Genomic DNA, 22186 nt, shown 5'->3' with positions numbered 1-22186 from the left:
CTCTTGGCTGCCTAATCCTGTTGAGAACCTGCCTGAGAATCCCAAAGGGAGGAAAGGCCTATACGTCGAATCCGTCCCACGAGCGTTGGGAGTCGTCTTCGAACTCTGCTGCTGGGTCTGGCACCGGGGAACAGAACACGGGGGAACTGTTCGTTGAGCCCCGTGGCAAAAAGGTCTATCACCAGTGAGCTCCACCTCTGGAGGACCTTCTGGGCTATCTGTGGGTGTAGGGACCACTCCGACCCCACTACTTGCCCTGTACTGCCGAGGCTGTCGGCTAGAACATTCCTTTTCCCGGAATGAACCTGGCTGTGAGGCTGATGTGTTCCTTTTTGGCCCATTCCAGTATTTGAGACGTGAGGTTGCACAAACCCCTTGATCTCACCTCCTTGCTTCTTTATGTATGCCACCACGGTGGCGTTGTCGCACCCGAATGCTATCATATTTCCACGGAGACGATGGGCGAACCTTGCGAGGGCTCTTTGGCCTGCTAGTAGCTCGAGTATGTTTATGTGAAGGGTCTTCTCCTCCGGGGACCACTTCCTCTCTGCTGTTTCCCCGAGCAGATGGGCTACCAACCCCTCCTTTGATACGTCTGTGAAGAGCAACACCTCTGGAGGAACGGACGCGAATGGTAACCCCTCAAGGGTGTTCGCCCTGTCGGATCACCAGTGGAACATGTTCCTGGAGCCCGGGGCTCCTGGTGGCCAAAGGTCCTTCAGTTTATATTGGACTGGCCTCAGCTTGAGCCTCCCCTGAGGAACCAACTTCTCCCACGAGCCTCTGCCAGTCCTTGGCTCTCATTAGCGCACCTGTCAGGAATGGTCGAATAACTTGATCCAGGTTGCTCAGCCTCTCTTGAGAGGGGAATGCCCTCCCAATTGGGAGTCCAGGACGATCCCTAGGTACGTTATCCTGGTGGTGGGGTCTAACTTGGACTTTCCCAAGTTCATGGTGATCCCTAGTTCCCTGCAGAACTGCAATAGCTTCGCTCCTTGCTCCTTTAAGAGTGTCTCTGAGGCTGAAAGCAGCAACCAGTCGTCTAGGTACTGGATCAGCCTGATGCCCTGCTTGTGGGCCCAGGCTGATACTACAGTGACCACCCTCGTGAACACCTGAGGAGCCGTTGACAGTCCGAAGCAGAGAGTCCTGAACTGCAGAGAACGGAATCCCCACTTTGCCCTGAGGAAACTTCCTGCTGGAGGGATGCACGGGGACCTGAAAAGGTCGTCCTTGATGATCCAGGGACATCAGGAAATCCCCTTCCCTCAAGGTTGCTAGCACTCCTTGAGCCGGCGTATTTTGCCTAAAGGAGGACTGGGCTGGGGCACCGCTCCTGCGGGGGACTGCGGGGATGCTGCACGTAGGTGGGTTGGCCACGTCCGCTGATGGTCTCCTATGGGGAGGACGTCTTGCCACTGACAGCCTGGGCTCCCGAGTCCTTAATTTTGCCCACTCTCTCCATAGTTTCCACTACACCCTGCAGGGGGAACACTGTCTCACCTCACACCGGCGCATTCCTCCGAAACTTTGTTTCCCGTTCGGGAAGTTTACGGGAGATCCTGAAAGGACCTTGTCCCTCCTCCTTAACACCCAGTTTGCCGACTGGGCCAGGGACTGGAAGGTAAGGCACTTCATCGCCTTCCGTTCCGAGCGAATGAGTTCTTGTAGAAGGGCCTGATTCCCTGGTACTGACAGGTTGAGAGATAGCTGGAACCCTTCCAGGGTGCACGCCCACTAGTCCAGCCAGGAGGTCACATTGACTATGTCTCACGAGGTGTCCTCCATCATGGAGACCACTGCTTGAGAGAAAACCACTGCTGCAGTGAGGGATCTATCATCTGCACTGCCCTGGTTTAACGTTGCAAAGGCTTCTTCCAACTAGCGGCGACCTGCATGAAGCCCGTCTGGAACATGGAATTTCTTCTGGGTCCTCAGACGCGGCAGAAGCCTGCAGGACCCTTGAGCTCTTTGGGAGTTCTAATGTCCCCTCAACGTATTTATCGACGAGTTCCATACCTAGTGCCACGTCCCGCGCTAGGGCCAAGGATGGTTTCCGTTGGCTGGGGTTATCCACCATCCTCCCCAAACCTGAAAGCCAATCCTGCCCTGATGACGGTTTAGGCTCGTCTAATCTGTGCCGCTGCCTCCGCTGGACAGATGGAGCCGGTGACTTGCCGGGCAAGGCAAGGTAAAGATTACTTGTGCCAACGTCTACATCCGACGGGCGTACGGAGCCGAAGACACTGGGGAAAGATGCGGGGAAATCTCCAGCAGCCACAGAGGCAGGGACTGGAGCGGCAAGAGCCCTGTTCAACCCGCTAGGGGGGAAAGCCACTTTGCCTCCGTCATGAATGGAGCCGTCGGGACGGGGGTAGCCGTCATGGGTCTACCCCCTCCTGGGGAAATCCGTGGAGTGTTAAGTACCCTGCTATGTCAGCGGCCGCCTCCGATGCTTGGATGGTGCTGGCCGGGACGATGGCGCGGCTGGCTCCATCGTCTGGCTCCATCACGGATGGAGCCGCCAGGACGGAGGTAGCCGTCATGGGTGTGTCAGCGGCCACCTCTGATGCTTGGACGGGGGTTGCTGGGACGGAGGTAGCCGTCATGGGTCTACCCCTTCCTGGGGAATCCGTGGGGTGTGAGTACCCTGGTATACCAGCGGTTGACCACGAAGCTTGAATGGAGCTGTTGTGGTACCGGGTATGGATGCCATGCTGCTGGGTCGAGCCAGCGGCTGCCTCCGCTGAATGGATGGAGCTCCTGCGGAGATCCATGGAGCTGCGGGCTTCCCCGTGCTGGCTGGTTGGTTCCTTCGTTCAGGGCAGGCCATCGAAGAACCGGAGGCCGGGACGAGGCTTCCAGTCCGAAGGGGCGACTCTCCGCTGGGCGGATGAAGTCTGAACCTTCGCGGGCTTATGCCTGTCGACCGAGACCTGGTGCGATGACCTCCGTCGATGATTGGGTCTGCTGGAGGATGGCGAATGAGCTCTAGGGAGCCAACCAGAGGTATTCGAGGCTGCTGAAGCTCCTAGGAGGTGGCTGCGGGAGATGGTGACTCAAACCCATTCGCCTTTTGACGCGTGGTTCCTCCTGTGCTTTCTCCTGAGGGATCTGGAACGTCTCCTGGCATGGCGTGATCGGGAACGGGACCTCTCTCGTCTCGTCCTCAAGTCCCTCGGACCTTCGTCCTCTGAGGAGAAAGAGTATGACCCAAAAGAGGAGACCGACGACTGGAAGGAACGTGCTGAATCGTCCGAGGCGTCCCGATTTGCTGGTAGATCTTCGTGCCGGCCCGCTGGCAAAGAAGGTTGAAGAAAGACGGGCGGGAGCATTGCCGACGGCACTGGGGGAGAGCGAGGCACTTTCCTGCGGACAAACCAGGTGTCAAACTCCTCTTCCAGCCTATGGGCGACCTGAAGGGCGTCCTTGGCGGCGCCCACGCGAAGGGGTCCAAACTCGGTGAACCTTCTTTCTCGGCGTCTCCCCTGGCCACTGACGTACCTGAAACGCAGACCCAAGAAGAGGCTGTAGCGGGCTTCGCTTCCCCACATAGGATCGTCGGTAGAGACGGGCCCTACTGGCACCAGGACTTTGTCTCCCGAACACACTCCCGTCCCTCCTTCAGGCCCCCCACTTGCCTGAGCTGACACAACATCCCCATCAACAGACATCACAGACTCCTGGGGAAGAGCAATGGGCCGCTTCCCCGCAACGGACTTACCTCGTCCCCTACTCTGGGTAGGGGAAGGCGGCAGAGAAGCCCTCTCCGAAGAGGCAGCAGGCGAAGCAAGAGGCGAGGCAATGCTTGATTTCTAAGGCGATCTCTTGGTAGCCTTCTTCTTTTTGGTGCCGTAGTGCACCAACTGAATTTCGTTCCAGGATTCACACTCCGGACACATGGCTGTAGGGAACACACACTGCCCCTACACGACGAACACAAAGAGTGGGGGTCGACTTCCGGCTTGAAAAGAAAGGCCCCACAAGATTTACCGGCCATAGGCCCGGGGCAACGGCGGGGATGCTCCATAACGAACCAATAAAGCACCAAAACGACACAGGAACACAGAGGGAAAGGTAGGATAAGGTATGAACACAAGAGGACCACGTGGGACACAAAGGGTCGCACTGGGTAAGGAGAGCGCGTCGAGGTGTTATCACGACGCGACCAGAAAACTTACTGGAGCTCTAGACCTGAGCAAGCATGCTCTCTGACCTCGGGTCGCCTCGTGGCGCGTATCACTCCGCCAGAGGTTACTCCGCATAGAAAACAGGAGTAGGGTAAACTACACAAAATTCTGGTCGGTTGGGAGGAGATCCCAGATACTCCTAACAAAGTAGTTCGAGGTAAGTACTCAGTGTTGGAACAAATTTTTTTCCTTTCCATCACTCCTTGTCCAAATTTCATTCATCTTTACTATTTTCCTTCTCACGTGCTATCCTCATTAGCAAACGTCCTTGTTTCTATAGCATTAACTTGAAGCAAAATTGATATTTTTCCATAATGGCAAATGGAAATTAACAAATATACATATGATGGAATTCTTTAAATAAAAACTTACATGCCTTGGAAAGTTTTTAAGGATTGGTATTATCATCTCATGATGTCTGTAGACCTGTACATTCTAGGGTTATGTTTTTTGTCAAAATGGGAGTGTTGAAACTCACTAGTATAAAATCCTATTGTAGTAATAGAAAAGATATTTATGCAACAAACTCAAGAAATTAATTCTGCTTTGCAAAAATTAGCTAATTTGACACCAAAAAATTTGATGCAACAAAACAGAACATCATGCCTATTAAGGGCATAAATTACATGAAAACAGTAATGGAAGTCACTGAATACTTGCAACGAAAGGACAAGAACCTTTGAATGAAAAATCCAATTACAGAATGAGATTTCTTAAGCAGTAGTGCAAACTGTAAACTTTGCAATGGATAACTGTACACAAAATATCTAAAGGAATACTTTAAAATCTTATTGAATAAGTTGTATCAAATAACAGAACAATAATGATTATTCATTTATGAAATATTAGTGAATAAGTTGTATAAAATAACAGAACAATAAAGATTATTCATTTATGAAACCTAATTCAAGTCCCCCACTGTGACTCCTTCCAATAGCACCAAAAATTGCCTTGGATCTATCATATTTAAATTAAATGCCTTCATAAATAAAGCCTCCAAAGAATATACATAAAAACTCACATATATAAATTTATAAATAACCTTGTAAAGATGACACTAACTGATTTATAGTACAATCCAACCAACCAAACCTTGGTGTCACAAGTCATCTCCTAATGGATAAGTAAAACCTACTGGAATTATCACATATTTTTGGCAGATTTTACTAACTTTAATATAAAAATTCGCTATGATAACATTGAGCAATCATCGATTCATCATCATCTCCGTGCTCACTGTATTCAATAACTCAAACTGGGAGACTGTAGGTGTATACGACACGTTCAAAAGTCCCTTTCTGAGCAATTCCAAAAATTATTTTTTATGGAAAAAAAAATTGCCAAATTTCCAATAATATCCCTTTCAATGTGAATTGTCCTATGATGATTACTCCTTATTTTCATCTGTAAATATTAACAGCAGAGGATAATTTCAAAAAATTCCATTTGGTGTGGATTGAGTTCTTATTTATTGTATATCAACTTTAAAAGCAACAGAATTATATATGTTTTTTTTAATAATCCACCTTGCCTCATTTCCAACACTTGCTTTTTGGGTTAACACAAAAGTTTTTTATTTTGTTTAAAGTTTTATCCCTCCCAAAAATATCAAAATAATGAAGACTCTATAATACATAAATACAGTATATTTTACAAATCTCACTCCATAATGAAAAAAAGTTTCTTCTCCAATAACAGTATAATTTATAAAGCCATCCCAAATAATTTACTAGCCATACACTTATCTGATGGACTCTTGATTATCAATAAATGTGCTTAACACCAACCACAAGGAATATATAGCTCCCCCATTTGAACCTTTAAAAAAGGAGGTAAATCTTTTGTATATCTAAGTTAATGAGTGTTAATGGAAAATTCTACTTCCTGTAAAAATTTGCTAAAGAACAAGGCATCATAATTCATCACACTTTAGTTTATAGTTTGGTGTGAATTTTATTGTATCACTGATTACAATACAGCATTGATAAACTGAATATCAAAATAAATGACTGAATTACACTAGACTCTCACTTGCAGAATACATGTATGAACTTGACGTCTACTAAAAATATAATAGTCATATGTTCAGTTGCAGTTCATTAAAACATGTATTCAGATTTATGAGGTATAATTTGAGAATAACCGTCCAAATATTTACCCTATATTCCCCTTAAGGTACATTTCTTTTGAGTTCAGCTGGTAATTTTCCTTCACCAAAAAGAAATAAGCAGATTCTATCTGCAAACATTGATAGCGCAAAGTCTGCTACCAACACCTTCACAAGGATGGTTCGATACTGAGGAAGAAAAAGATCTTGGAATAAAAAAACTTGAAACATGCATATATGCATACTTGTCTGCACATCAAATAAACTAGATTCTACTCCTTAAGGTTATTCTAATGCTACAAATAACTATTATAATACTGTACAGTAAAAGGTCATTACAAAGCTAATATAACAAGTGCTTGACTTGAATATACAACAGATCTTACCTCTGGGGGAAAGTCAACTATCTCGAACTGCTGGGCAAACTCTGGAATTATGCCTAATGCAAGTGCCATTACAACACCACCAGAACACAACAGACTGTAGAGAAGTGCTTTGTTCTCTGTCAGACTTTCCATGAATGGATGACCCTGTATAAAACAAAATTCTTCTAGTATTATTCTATTATTTACCTCAAACCAATACAACTTCAATTTTGATTCTATGGCAATGTGTTAAATGGTAAAATTAAGTACTGTAATATATAAAAAAAAAAAAAAAAACTTCACACTACTATCGAACAGTATCAAATGAAACCCAAATACAACCTCGGCAAAAAGTTTTTTTTTAGCAGAACACTTAACTGTACTTGGGAATAGTATAAAGTACTGTACTGTACTAGGAATAAACATTCACATAGCTATTTAGGTACTGTACTAGGAATAAACATTCACATAGCTATTTAGGATTTAAGTTATCTATAATCAAAGTTAATTGGATAATTCTTTAAAGATAATTTCCCAAACATTGTTAAAATCTGAAAGTAAATTTTATTATTTCAATAAAAACTACAGGAGGTGACAAATCCTTGATGCATCTTTTTAGTATAAAATGCGCAATTGAGGTTTGTGACCAATCCTTGATGCATCTTTTTAATGTTTGTTTCATTATAAAGTGTGCAATTGAGGTTTTGTTAAAAATATGCAAGTGGAAACAGACTGGCTTGATGTCAATCTGGGACCGAAGACAGAAATGTAATTTTGATACTTGCCTCCACAGTCAACATTTGCCTATAGATCTTGCTGCAGCAACTTGTTTCTAATAATTGTCTTTGCATGTTATTTACTAGTTATCCAGCCACTGTGTTTGTTTAGGTTGTCATCTTTCCTGCTGAGTGATCTGCAAGCTCAATTTTTAAATCAAGAGCAATGTAAGATGACGACCAAAAGTGATCAAGACTCCTATGGTATCGTTCCTGCAAACCAAAAGGGTTGTAGACTGTCTCACCACCAGGAAATGCCACTTCTGATCTTCTACAGGTGTAAAGACGTGATACTGATCTATTAATTGAAAGAGGGGCAGGTGGGAGGGCATTTGATGTTGATTGTGCAGGTGAGTATTAGAGAACTAATTTTAAATTAAAAATTATATTTGTCATACCATAATACTCAACTGCACAGTCAATATATTTTGTTTCCTGACATTTAGTAGGATAGGGGGAAATGATGAGTATGAAGCTAGGAAGGTTGCCTGAATTGTAGCTTTCCTTATTTGACTTCTGATGATGTGTGCCACATGATCGTCAGTTCATTGCCATGTCAAAGCTACGTCCTTAACAGAGTTACCATCTAGGCATCCTCTATGGTCAATCTGTTGATGACACGACAGATACAGTGGTCTTCTCCCAACTGTGTGGTCATGTGGAACCTTACAATGTTGTGAGAGTTCCTTTACTCAATCTATGCCCTCCTTGGTGTCACTTCCGTTGAAGGGGTTCGATTGAGGGATACATGGCACCCTGCATTCAAAAATCTAGTGTCTTCTAGGTGTCACTTGCATTGAAGGGATTCCATTGTTGATGCGTGAGGACTTGAACTGAACGATCTCTGCCCTTGAAGGTGTCACTTCTGTTAAGACGGTTCGATTGTCAGCGCATGTTGAAGGTATGACGTCATAGTTCTGTATACGATTGTCAGCGCATGTTGAAGGTATGACGTCATAGTTCTGTATCATCAACAAAGTTCAGCGTAGAGAAGAGGGAACAGCAATCACAGTGGTTAAGCAATGACTCTGCCTGCCACAAAAATGGGACCTAAGGAACTAACATTACTCTTTACTTATTCTACATCTTTTAAGTGAACTGTTGAAAAACCAAAAATAGACTACTGATGCTCTCCGTTAAGTTGATGAGGTGAGTAATGCCCCCAGACGACTGCCAAAGGCCCTGACTAAGATAGACCATTACATTTTTTGAAAGGCTTTATTTGGGCATTTAGGCGAGATGAAGAGCAATCTACGACGTAGCTGGATTGTCTTCGTCCTATCCAGGTAGTAATGAAGAGCTCTTACCAGGTACAGAAGTCTCTCTTCGTCATCTCTACCCACTGTCTTTGAAAGAGACATCAGAATGAATTCCCAAGGATTAGCATTGTTGAATGACTGCTTTTTCTAGAAATTCTGGTAAGTAGCTAAATAAAAATCCTTTCCCTCCGAGTCGTCCTCTTTGCGGTTGCTAAGGCAACTAAGAAAAGGGCCTTTTTAGATATGGTTTAACGATCTGCTGATGGTTGTGGTTTATAGGTCTCTCTAGTTAAAGCCTTAAGGACCACATCCAAGTCTCAAGACTTCAATGCGATCTGTAATGACATGGTCATCAAAGACCTAATGAAATGTGTAATGATCGAGTTCTCATACATCTCCTGAAAGTACATTTTAAGACTGAAGATAACATAGTATTGTACACTTTAATGCTTGGAACACACAAACATTTTCTTTTACAAAGAAAGAAAAGGAAATCTGCAATTTTGGCAATTGCCATGTTCGAGATATCTGCGATATTGGCAAATTGTCAGGTCTGAGATGGTGTTTCAAGAACTTGCGCCACTTCCTGAATACCTTCACTTGTACTAGTAGTTTATATAAGTGGAAAACTTTTGAGTGAAGGAAACGTTGGGCCACCTACCTGGAGACTCCCCAAGCCCTTTCGAATCTGCAGATTGTCTCCATGCAGTCAGCTGAAGAGCTTGTGGTTTAAGATGAAATTAACCTTCTTGGAGTGTCTGACAATTCCAGGAGGTCTATGAACCAGTCTTTGAGATCAAAAGGGTATGACCAGAGTATAACTGCATCCTTTGGACTTCCTCAGTTTGTGCAGTATGCTTATTACAGGAATCAGAGGGAGAGCATACCCCCTTGAAGTCCTCTGGTGTGGCTTGAACCATCACATCTGCCCCACTGACACCAGATCGGTGTGGGGACTGAACGTTGCCTGAAGTCTGTGGTTAATCACTGTGGCAAACATATCTACTATAAATGTCCATAGATTAACAAAGTTGTCCACCAATAGGTGGTGGATAGACCATTCTAAGTTCAGGATCAGGTGACTTCGACTCGTGTCTACTTTTCACATTCGCCTTAACCATGTCTGTGACCTCATCCCTCTTTCCTTCCTAAAATAAGGACTAGACTAGCTGGCAGGTTATCAATGAATACAACGACCACTCTTGATGAACACTGGAGGTCGAGGTGAGAGAGGGCTAGCTGGATTGCCCGGAGCTCCCTCCATTGATGGATTCTCGGGATTCCTGCATCATCTATGTCTCCAGCACAAACTGGTCACCTATCAAAGCTCCCCAACTGGAATCTTAAGCATCCAGGAATGGGGACTGGAAAAAAAAAGAACCTTAGTTCAGGTTCATTGGATCAGACCATGGGGACTGGAAAAAAAAAAGAACCTTAGTTCAGGTTCATTGGATCAGACCATCACCATATGAGATTCTGTGTGATTGTCTCTGTCCAATAAACTTTAAAAGAATGGTTCTCTTGATCTCAAAGGTTGTGGAGTTGATATAGCAATGGTCAGTATCTCCTCCTTCCTGTGGGAGCCGAGAAGGCATCGAGTCTCGTCCTGTTGGCGACAAAGTGTGATGCATTCCTGTAGTCTGGATGTGACCTTGTGTCAGAAAAGCCTTCAAAATTGAAGTGTTGATCTTCATACCCAGATAAATGAACTTGACTGGGGTCTAGAACTGACTTCTCTATGTTGATCTGGATGCCCAGTTTGTTGTAGAGTCTCAGGACTACATCCCTCATGTGGATGGCTTCCTGTTCTGACCTTGACAGGGAGAGCCAGGCGTAAAAGTATCTCACCATACTTATGCTTCTTTTGTGCAGAGCTGGTCCCACAGGTACCATGAGATAAATGAAGACCTGTGGTGCCATCGTCAGGCTAAAGTAGAGCTTTAAACTGCCAAACCTCCTGTTCCCTGCAAAAGCTCAGTAGGTGTTAAGACTGAAGGTGGATGGAAACTTAGAGATATGTGTCTTTCAGGTAGAGTGAGAAAAAGTCATCTCATCTGACCACCAAAAAGGACCAACCTTTGAATCTATAACAAAATGGTTCTGATGAGGGAGATAATGGTTCTCCAAGAACTGGATGCATTAGTGATGATAAACATAAGACTAAAAACCAGGATATGGGAGCAAAACTAATTTCAGCACTCTCTTTCTTCCAAGGTCTTCTAACTCTGCCGAAAGAAATCTTCCCTTCTCCAATGATTCTTGGAATGAGCTGAGAGACATTGGACTGCTCGATAGTGGTGGAGGTTGGCTAAGGGAAATCCTGTACCTGTACCTCAGAATCTGAATGACCCAAGGGTGTGGATCCAGTTCCTCCCAGGCATGCAAGTGTTGTTGTAAGTAGCCTCCTATCTTCACACTCAAGGCGTGTAGTCCCTACGGATGAAAACCCTTACCGATCATCTTCGATCTTTTCTGTTCCCTACATCCTGATTTTGAGCTGGTAGACAGTTGAGGTTGTTGTTGAGTCATAGAAGGACAAGATGATGGGATTCAAGGGCCTTGGTAACCTGTCCTTCGCTTCTTATACAGTATATTGAAGACTGCCTGGGCACAGGTTTTGGCTGAGAATGCCTTTTATCAAGGACTGAAACCTGTCTTCCCTTGTCTTCTTTAGCTTTCAATTGAGCCTTCTCCAAAGATGATTCAAGTGTGTCCTTATCGAACAGCTGCTCTGTGAAGAGGTGAAACCCTCAAAGCTCTCTTCTGTACGTCAGAGAGCGGACAGAGGAGCATGGGACAAGAAGAAATCCTTCCCATGTGAAGTCAGATATACCTTTTGAAGACATAACTGTCATGGATGATTTGATGGAGATGTTATAGGAGTTGGACAATTGATTATGAAAAAATCTGTACTGCCCCAAGGGTCCTCCTTAGCTTTGAGATTTTTGGCCAAAACAGAGGCCAGAAAGACAGGTTTGTCATTTGCATGCCCTGCTAACCACCTATCTCCCATGTGTGAGGAATTCAATTCTCCTTTTAACAAGTTAGAACTGGTTTCTGTTTCTTTGACCCCAATAGAGACTTCACCATTCTTCAGCCTCAGCAACTCTCTCTTCAAGGGCCACTGACCCTGTTACACACAGAAATTTTCAACATACAGCCGTACTCACTCGTCAAGCGAGCTTGGTCAAGAAGGATTACCTGAAACCGGCCGATGCACTGAACCCTCCCTACGTCTTTGCTTGGAAAATATTTTCATAGCTAAGGTACATACACTTATCTCTCACCAAGAGACCAACTTGTACATTCATCACATACGTCAAGTCATGTGACAATTCACTCCCCTACAGTTGGCACAAAAAGAATTGTTATAAAATGCAAATTTGCGACAGCTTAGCCCTAGCAACGTGCAATGGGGAGGTCGGTCTAAAGGCAAAAGATGGTCGATTTGATCCATGCTGGGGAAAAATTTGAGTTCAAATTACTGTCCACTTCTTAAGTCTTCTTTGCTGTGAATACTCCGCAAAGAGTTGAATAATTCCCAATGGCAATTGTTAATAAAAAGCAAGCTTCCTACCTGAATTAATTGTAAAAGCTGGGAGAGATAAACAGGATATCTGCTCACACTGGCAGGAAGATCACAAGTGAGGTTTCCTGGTGGTGAGACAGTATACTACCCTGTTGGTTTGCAAGGGTACTATACTAGACCCCGAGGGCTCTTGGTCGCCTTACATTGCTATGTTATCAATCTGGACTCGATAATCCAAACGGCAGACCGCTCGTCAAAAAAGATGATGACCAAAACAAACATGATGGCTGGATAACTAGCAAACGACACAGATAATTATTAGAAATGATACTATGCTACATACATCTGCAAGTTCATTAAATTATGGGAATCGAAGACAATTAAATCATTAATTAACATGAATATTGTTTAATTAATATAATTATATTATTTGGGACTTAATTGTGGATATTATACTTACATAAATGGATTAAATTAAATTGGAAGCAAGTTGTTGCAGCAAGGGCTATTGGCAAATGTTAATTGTGAATCTGGCAAATAGATATTATTTTATTGAAGTAAGAAATGAAATAAAATTTACAAAGAGCAATCAACTGAGTAACTTTGTGAAAGAGAATCATGTAAATGAAATCGGAGCTGGGAGATGTTTATATTAAATTTTTACCGTTGTTACAATGGCTATACAGTACAGTACAATTATACATTAAGACATGAAGATTTAAATACACGTTCTCTACTACTAAAGACTACCATTTCAAATTTACACAAGTTATTTAATAAAAAAAAATTCACACTGAAGGTTAATTCAATTTACTCTTTCAAAACTTTAACAAATAAACAATGAAAATATATTTTATACTGAAAATATTTACCCGATAATTGATGGCAAATGTAGATATTTGTAGAGTCATGGATATAACATATACGGTACTGTTCAACAAACTTGGTTCAAATTCTTTCTCTAAATCAACAAACTTGTCTCTGAAAAAAAAAAAAAATCAGAAAAACCAAAGCTATAGTAGTGCTAAAATGTTACAAAGACAAAAATATCTACAATAATTCACGATACAATGTCGCTCCAAACTTCCAAACATTCTTAATGTCTCACAGTACCTGAAGTGAAGACTGCAAGCTATAGTTAAAACACTTTACAGAACAGAATATAATTCAAGGGGACCAGCTGCCATAATTTTTCAGACATCTGAAAATGAGTTGGTGTATGTAGAGAGAAACATATCGTAACACCACCACAAGAAGTTTCATTTGAATTATCTAGATAAATAACAGAGATTAGCTCTTTTTTTGCTTAATGACATCATCCTATCATCAGCATTTATAAATTTGACAGATACAGTATTACATTTGTATGGGCATTTTGCTATACTGTACAGTAACTTATAATTAAAAAGATTTTCCTCATACATCTGAGTCTCACACATATAAACAAAAGTTAACAACCTTTATGAAATTATGACACAGCTTACTTGAGTGAATCTTGATAAAATCAGTAACCCCATAGTTGCTCAAGATTGATCATGTCCCTTTGTTTACTCTCGTGATAAAGTAGTTCCAAACGTTTTTATGTATTTTTCCTTTTTAGGACAAAAAACATGTGAAAAGCAATAAACACACCAAGTAACAGAAGACGTCTTCATTTAACATGAAAAGGAAGAAAGAAAATCTCACTGATGCGTCGCATACCGGCCTGAGTATCAGCTGATTCATCGCTTTAGGGGGATTATCAGGAGCCATAAAGCAAAAGAATTAGCAATGGAACACATGGAATATAAACCCAGTTGGAATTACACCATAGGTAGGGTAATTTTGATGTCATTACTTTAATATTTTTGAAGAGGAAAACTAAAATTGCTTTAAATATCTTTGGATACTCATAACTCATAACATACTTACATACTTATCCTTACATAGTTTTAACAATCTCCACTACTTGCTATTCAATTCTAAAAGTAAATAAATCACTAGAAAAATTAGAAAAAATGGGCTTTGAAGCAGGAAAAGTTAAAACAGGGAATTCGATGACACAAATACCAAAGAAATAGAGTCTGCCCCTGCTCTAGACCCAGTGTATCAATGTTGCAAAGCACAAACTCAGTTTGTATAATAAGGGAGACCTTCGACTTCAAAGGCCCATTATAACTCGACACAGCACCTCAGTAGCTGACATTCGTTTTCTAAGTGTGACGTCATTACTACACGTTATGCGCGCCATTAAAAGAAACCAACATCCTTGTTAACTGTCAGTCTACACGCACCTCAACTAACGCTCAACCTAACCTCCATCCACAATCCAAAGGGAGCGAACAATTACCCCACTCTCCTGCATGAGGCTGAGGAGGAGGGAGGGTCCTGAAGACCACACAGCACCTACCCAAAAACCTGTCGCCTTTGTCAAAACTCCTTTTTGGGGTAGATGAATTAGAAATGCCCCATTCCCAAACAACTGTTTACAACCAAGCAAGACCTATAACATGTGCATGTTGCCATGAATAAGAAACACTAAAAAGTCTGACTCTTACCTCATAAGGGATGACTTAAGAATAATGGCTGCCCGACATTCCATTATTCCACTTCTGAAGGTCCTGGTCAACTCTCCAGACTACTCTTATAGGGGTCACAAATGCTCCAAATCCCACGCATGATTGTTGCGCTGTATTGCTTGGTTTTGTTTCTGGTAGTTTTTAATAAACACCCTATGCCCAGAATAACCTGTAAAACTCTGGATGTGATCATTGTCTCCACATTGTCCTTGGTTTTGTCCACTAGGGCTTGGGGGATTTGTCCACTAGGGCTTGGGGGAAAGGTATTTGCATGCCATATCTCTACAGAAATTCCTCGACCTATACTTTCTCCAGATGAAATGCTACCGGTAGTACACCTCACTTCACCTCAAACTTTGCTCTAACAGGTGCCCTTGAATCCATAGGGATCAAGGTCTTAAGAACTGCTTTCCAGTCCTTTCTCTCATTTTGCCTGGAAGCAGCTGCCATAGGTAAGAAATTGACTCATAAGACCCTAATGGTCCTTAGGGAGGGACTTAACTTGTTCTAAACATTCTCTTCCAACGTCCTTCCTGACTCTTGAGTGGTAGGGAGTGGTCGGAATCATACTCTATAGGTGAAAGCATACAATTATCTACCAGGGTAATTTACCTGAGAGATTGAAACCCTCTGTGAGATCCTGTATGAGTGTCCCTTCTGGGCTGGGTTCTGATGTTGGAGATGTGATGGACGAAGGATGTTTTGCTTGCCTCGAAGATTTACCCCTTGTTGGAGAGATCACTTGCCTAGACCAATCCTTGGAAGGAGAGGGTTCTACTGATCATCTTCCAGACCAGTGTGTTGAAGAAAAACACCCAGTGCATTATTCTAAATGGGACGTGTATATTATCCTAATCTGAAAAACTGTAAAGTTCAGGATCAAGCCAATCTGATGTACTGGCGCGTACCTAGAAGGCTTGGGCAAAACGCGTCTGCACTATTCAGGAACAAGGAACAGTCTGCCTGGGATGAGCTGGTGTGACGTGCATTGTACATCTAGAAAACTGTCTAAACCGTTCAGGAGAAGGTCTCTTAGCTTGTTCAGGGATGACTCGCCTTGTGAGCTCAGGTGAAACGTTTGTGGATCCTGACACCTCACGTTCACATTTTATGGAATCCCCTGGAAGAGCACATAGTGTGCTCAAGGGAAATGTTTTTAGAAATGTGTATGGAAATGGGTATGTCCCAACTGGAAGGTCGCCTTGTGGACAAGGAGCACTGAGATAAGTAGCACTGGGGTGAGATGCATACAGGAGCTGAACTAGTGGGAGAGGCGTGTCCAGCAGAAACTTTTCCAAAAGCTGAAGCGCGACAAGAAAAAGCGCACATAGTTGAAACCCTTACAGAAGAAATGAGTCTGGAAGATGTCTGTCCAAAGGTTGAAGCATGTCTTAGAGAAGAGCTCACATGATGTGTGGGAGTGAAGCGTGTTTAGAAGAGGTTGAAATCTCACCTGGAAAGAGAAAACCTAGAATGCAAGGTGCACTTAACGAGGCGCACGTATGGAGAAGTGCTGGATTGTGAGGCACTAATGGAGAAGAACTGAAATGTGAGACGTCTGGAAGAGGCTTCTCTTAAAGCGAGACGCTCGTACAGGTGAGGTGCTCTTAGGAGAGACGCACACTGAATGGGATCGACTGGAAGAGAGATATGTCTGAACGGGGAATCATCTCTTTAAGAACCCGGGGGAGAGGAGTAGGATCTGAGTGAGGCTAACCTACAATCCCCTCCAAAGAGGAAAGTCACAAAGGTTGAGGAACAACCAGAGTAAAGGCTAGGAGAGCTCTGAAGGACAAGACCTCCTTGAAAGGCAAGGGTTGGGCACTATGTTATACAACCTCTGAAAAGGTCAAAGATGCATCCTGTGGGAAAGGCACAGAGAAAATGAAAAAGAAAAAGGTGCTTTTTTTTGTGGGAAAGGCACTGAGATAAAAAGGGAAAAGGTACTTCCTGTGGGAAAGGCACCGAGAACATGAGAAGGAAAAAGGCACCGAGGAGACAAGTCTCGTATTAAAGGCTCTGAAGGGATGAAAGACTTCCTGGGAAACACCTGAGCAGCAGGAACCTCATGTTGGTGTCTTGCTGCCAGAACCTGCTGCAGTTTCTCATACAAAGAGGAACCTTCAATCGCCAAAGAAGGCCACAGCCGCCACAACGCATCTTATACAGTAACTGAAAACTAAGTGGCTCACCGAGGAGGCGTCCCCACCATTTCTCTAGGGGAAACTGAAGGACCCCCTTGCCACCTGGAGGAGACCAATGGAGAAGAGCCCAAAGGAATACTGTGGCTTCAAGGAAGACCCCAAAGGCAAAGAACCCCTTTTTGATTCTGCCTCCTGCCGTACATTTCCCACTGGGAGGATGGCCACTTCCGGGACTTATCATATGGTGACACAGAATATGTCTGTTGAGGATAAACATTCATTGCACTCATAAAAGTGCCGCAAGTCTTCAGCGACGACCCAGGACATTTCGGCAGGCATTCTTACTGAAAATACAGGTATGCTAGAAAAAGTGAAAGAAACAATTAGTAAAGCCTTTAAATAGTCCCAGTACAGAGAGTACATCTGTTCCCACTACAGGCCGACATATAAGCAATTTGTCAGTGAGCCAACAGGGGGCCGTTGCCTCCCTACTACCAACAGCTACTCTCTTCTAGTAGAAAAGGGTGAAGAAGACTGTCAAGGGTACTAAGTAAATTTTCAAGCCCTTTGTAATTAAATTTATATTTCAAGAAGCTCTTGTGTAATGAAGTTTATATTTTTTTTACAGACCTGTGTATGCTGTTATATATTCCTAGACACATAACCATGAATCCAGTAAATATACAAATTAATACTTTAAAAGATTTTGTTTGCCTCCCCTAATATCGTGTAAGGTTTATATGAACAAATGGAGTTGCTTACGTAAGAGAATAAATTTTTAATTTTCAAACTGTGCACAGCTAAACACTGGCAGATAAGAAGACACACCAATCTTATCTAAGAGGATCTTCAGGAGTTGAAGATGCAAAGGGTAAAAAGAAATATTTGCCTTTAAATAATACAAACTTTCTCACTCAATTTAATTTGAGTAAGGTTAATTAAAATAATAAATAATTACAAATAATACATAGCAGTAATGTAATAATGCAGTACTCATAATTATTATTATTATTATTATTATTATTATTATAACTTGCTAAGCTACAACCCTATTTGAAAAAGCAGGATGCTGTAAGCCCAGGGGCTCCTAAAGGGAAAATAGCCCAGTGAGGAAAGGAAAAATTTAAAAATAAAATATTTTAAGAAGAGTAACATCATTAAAATGAATATCTCCTATATAAACTTTAACAAAACAGAGGAAGAGAAATTATGTAGAATAGTATGCCCGAGTGTACCCTCAAGCAAGAGAACTCTAACCCAAGATAGTGGAAGACCATGGCACAGAGGCTATGGCACTAACCAAGACTAGAGAACAGTGGTTTAATTTTGGAGTGTCCTTCTCTTAGAAGAGCTGCTTACCATAGCTAAAGTCTCTTCTACCCTTGGCAAGAGGAAAGTGGCCACTGAACAATTACAGTATAGTAACCCCTTGGGTGAAGAAGAATAGTTTGGTAATCTCAGTGTTGTCAGGTGTAAGACAGAGAATATGTAAAGAATAGGCCAGAATATTTGATGTATGTGTCAGCAAAGGGAAAATGAACCGTAACCAGAGAGAAGGATCTATGTAATACTGTCTGGCCAGTCAAAAGATGCCATAACACTCTAGTGGTAGTATCTCAACGGGTGGCTTTAAAAGACAATTCTGTGATACTTATTCATTACTTTCTTATAGTTAATATGAAATTGCATTCAATTTTAAAAGAGAGATCTTTAGTATAGTATTATAATATATGCAAAACTGTTTTTTTCTGTTGCATATAATTTCTAGTGCTCCCAATTTAGTTGGTCACATATAAGTAAAGTGACAGATGGCAAATCCTGTGCATATAAGAATGGTAGATTACATTTATAATATTAAACTAAAATTCTTAAAATGACCCGGTAACTCGAAACCCAATACATTGGTAGCAAAAACTTTACAATTTAAATTATATAGCTTCATACAATTTAGAACTAGATTTCTTTAACTTATTTATTACGTACAATTTAAAATTATATTTCTTTAACTTACTTAGGTGGTGACCATTCATTAGCGTTTTTGACAAGGAATACGAGGCATGTGAAGTGAACTGCGAACTGCAGTAATACTGTCATAATTGTGTAAACGTTGAAAATGTTGGGAAGTGGCCTTTCCTTGCTGAGAATCTTCAAAGGCTGAAATACATAATCATAAAGTTAGAAACAAATTAAGAGATTCATACCTAAAGCCAGTAAAGACTATAGCATTATAAACATGTACATACATACTGTACTATAGTCCATTTCTTTTAGCGATGCATATTTGCACCGACTCGCAGCGATGCCCTTTTAGCTCGGAAAAGTTTCCGGATCGCTGATTGGTTGGACAAGATAATTCTAACCAATCAGCGATCAGGAAACTTTTCCGAGCTAAAAGGGCACCGCCGCGAGTCGGTGCAAATATGCATCGCTAAAAGAAATGGACTATAGTTTCTTATTTAAATCTTAATTCATAACTGTACTTTATGTTTAGATAAATATGATATAAAATTAAAAAATCTAGAAACATCAAAATTTCACTAATCAGATTTTGTTATCCGATTGACTGAATCACCAGGAAATTTGTTTTTAATATCAAATAGTCTAACTAAACTATACATTTATCAAACTTTTTAGAGACAATAATCGAAATAACCAAAATACTATTTACCATAAGTTATGTTTTACTTTTTAAAAAGTTATCTAAATAGAAAACTTTACAATTAAAATAAGGCATTTTGAAGAAGTACTTTCTAAAAATAAATCACTGTACTAGGTTACAGTGAGCACAATACATTTTCAATAATGAAGACAAGATCACGTATTCTATGGGTAAATGTGTCTCGAGAAATTTTTGCATCAAGGTGAAGGCTGTGGAATAGGAGACACACTGGCTTTCTCAAAAAGATCAGGGTAGTTTTTCTAAGTAGCATTAAATTCATTATTATCAGCCATTAAGAGCGAAGTTATATCCAACACAGATGCATTTTGGTTAATGACACTCATTTGTAATAAAAATATTTTAAATGAAAAATCAAAAATTTCAAATAATTTTTATTTTTCCTAACATACTTACCGAGAACTACTTTTCTTGGAGTCACTTGGTGATCTCTCTTTCTCGACCAAGGTTTTTCGCGCCGTTACCCCCCTACTCCGTTCTCTATATAGGCCTACCCCCGCCGCCAAAGAATGCGCCCCGAGGGCAGGATTAAGGCAGGTCACTGCTTCTCTGGGCCATTCTCTTCATTAAGTTCGTCGTATAGCCCAACTCGGGGACGGAAGGGAGGGCCATTACCCGAAAAGTAGTTCTCGGTAAGTATGTTAGGAAAAATAAAAATTATTTTAAATTTTTGATTTGTTCCAACACAAATACTTACTGAGAACTACTTTTCTTGGAGACTTATACTTTAGGAGGCGGGAGTGCTATTCTGACACTTGACTCGGCACGTAGGGCCTAGAGGGCTATGGAATGCGGGGGCCTATCAGAGTGCGGGAGTGAGGGTAACTGCGCAACCTTACGCTATTATCTAAGATTTCACCTCTTAAAAAATTCTTCTGACGATTCCCTCCGATGTAGTCGCGAAGAATGTGTTCATCGTTGGGGACAGCCTCTGGTCTTACCGCTACATAGCCTGGAGGGCGGCCATGACTGTCCCAATGGAGAACCCGTCCAAGGATTTCCTTGAATAACCCCTGAGGTAGTGGGCAGTAAAGGTTGACTGGTGCGACCAAGTGCCTGCCTGTAGGATCTGCCCCACCGCCATGTTTCTCTCAAAGGCCAAGGAGGTGCTCAGACCCCTGATGTCATGGGTCCGGGGAGTGCCTGGCACTGCCATTTTATCCTCTTCATAGGTTCTAGCGATGACTTGTCTCAGCCAGAAGGAAATGGTGTTCTTGTAAACTTGCTTCCTATTAACACCTGTGGAAACGAAGAGGTTTTTGATACCTGGTCGGAGTGAGAGACGTCGAATGACAAACCATGGATCTCTCCCACTCTCTTATCGGACGCCAAGGCCAGCAAGAAGACGGCCTTGAGGGTGAGATCTTTGTTCACGATATCCTTCAAAGGTTCAAAGGGGGAACGACACATCATCTTCCGGACCTTGCCTAAGTCCCACTGGGGCACCTTTCCCGCCTGAGGGGGGCAAGACTGCTCGAAGCTTTTGACAAGCATCGCTGTGTCTCTCGAGGCCCCCAGGTCGATGCCCTTCAGGAGGAAGACTTGGCCTAAGGCAGCCCGAACCCCTTTTTATGGCTGGGATTGACATCTCTGCTTTGTCCCTGAGAAACACCCGAAAATCTGCTATGTCTGGGACAGAGGCCTAAGAGGTCTAATGTGCCTCTCGGAGCACCACTTCGCGACGGAGGTCCATTTTGTCTGGTAGACCGCGGTTGACGACTTTCTCAGGAATAGAGACATTCTCTTAGCCGTGGAGGAAGAATATCCTTCTTTCTTCAGGAGCCGCTCTTAGTCTTCAGTCGTGAAGACGTAGGGAGAGTGGCCTGTTGTGGAGCTTGAGAAAGTGAGGCTGGTGCAGAAGGTCTGACCTGGCGGACAGAGGCCACGGCGGTTGACTCGATAGGTCTTTTAGACCCGCGAACCACTCTCTCTCTCCGGCCACCAGGGCGCTACCAAAGTCATCTTTAGGTTTCGGGCCGTCTTTACTCTGCTAAGCACTTGTCTTATCAACGTGAAAAGGGGGAAAGGCGTACACATCCAGATTGTCCCACTTGTGCTGAAAAGTCTTCTAAGGATGCTTTCGGGTCTGGTACAGGGGAGCAATAGACTGGGAGTTGGGCGTTGAGGTTGTTGCAAAGAGGTCAACCACCGGGGAACCCCAGCGTTGAATGATGAGCTTGGCTATTCCTGGGAGAAGGGACCATTCTGTCCCTACTATGTGGCCCATTCTGCTGAGGCCGTCGGCCAGAGCGTTTTTCTTCCCGGGAATGAACCTTGCTAACATCACCCCTTGATTTTCTTCCGCTCAATCTAGACTCTCTATGGTGAGATCGCACAACTCCTTCGATTACAAGTACCCTGCTTCTTTATGTATGCCACTACCGTGGCGTTGTCGCACATCCACGCCACGGTGTTCCCCTTTAGCAGACTTGCGAAGTGTAGGCACGCCTTCTGGACTGCTTCCAACTCCAGGACATTGTGTGGAGTTGCCTCTCCCCTTCCAACCAGGTCTCTCGTGCCGTTTCGTCGAGGGGAAGGGCTCCCCATCCCTGGTTGGAGGCGTCTGTGAACAGTAGTAACT

The 22186-nt window shown here is 42.9% G+C and overlaps 1 protein-coding gene across 1 annotated transcript in view; it reads right to left on the bottom strand.

Moving 5' to 3' along the window:
* Positions 1–5011: 5011 nt before the first annotated feature.
* Positions 5012–22186, bottom strand: part of LOC137640140 (endoplasmic reticulum transmembrane helix translocase) — a 141701-nt gene continuing 124526 nt past the window's right edge. The window contains exons 21-24 of the mRNA XM_068372632.1: positions 18940–19082; positions 13099–13207; positions 6684–6827; positions 5012–6486 (exon numbers count right to left, since the gene is read on the bottom strand). Coding sequence (XP_068228733.1) covers positions 6361–6486; positions 6684–6827; positions 13099–13207; positions 18940–19082 — 522 coding nt within the window. The 3' untranslated portion in view covers positions 5012–6360. The remainder of the gene's footprint in view (positions 6487–6683; positions 6828–13098; positions 13208–18939; positions 19083–22186) is intronic.

This window comes from Palaemon carinicauda, chromosome 4 (genome assembly GCF_036898095.1).
Source record: "Palaemon carinicauda isolate YSFRI2023 chromosome 4, ASM3689809v2, whole genome shotgun sequence".
Lineage (NCBI taxonomy): Eukaryota > Metazoa > Arthropoda > Malacostraca > Decapoda > Palaemonidae > Palaemon > Palaemon carinicauda.
The sequence above is the reverse complement of the archived record's forward strand: the minus strand, read 5'-3'. Positions and strand labels throughout refer to the sequence as shown.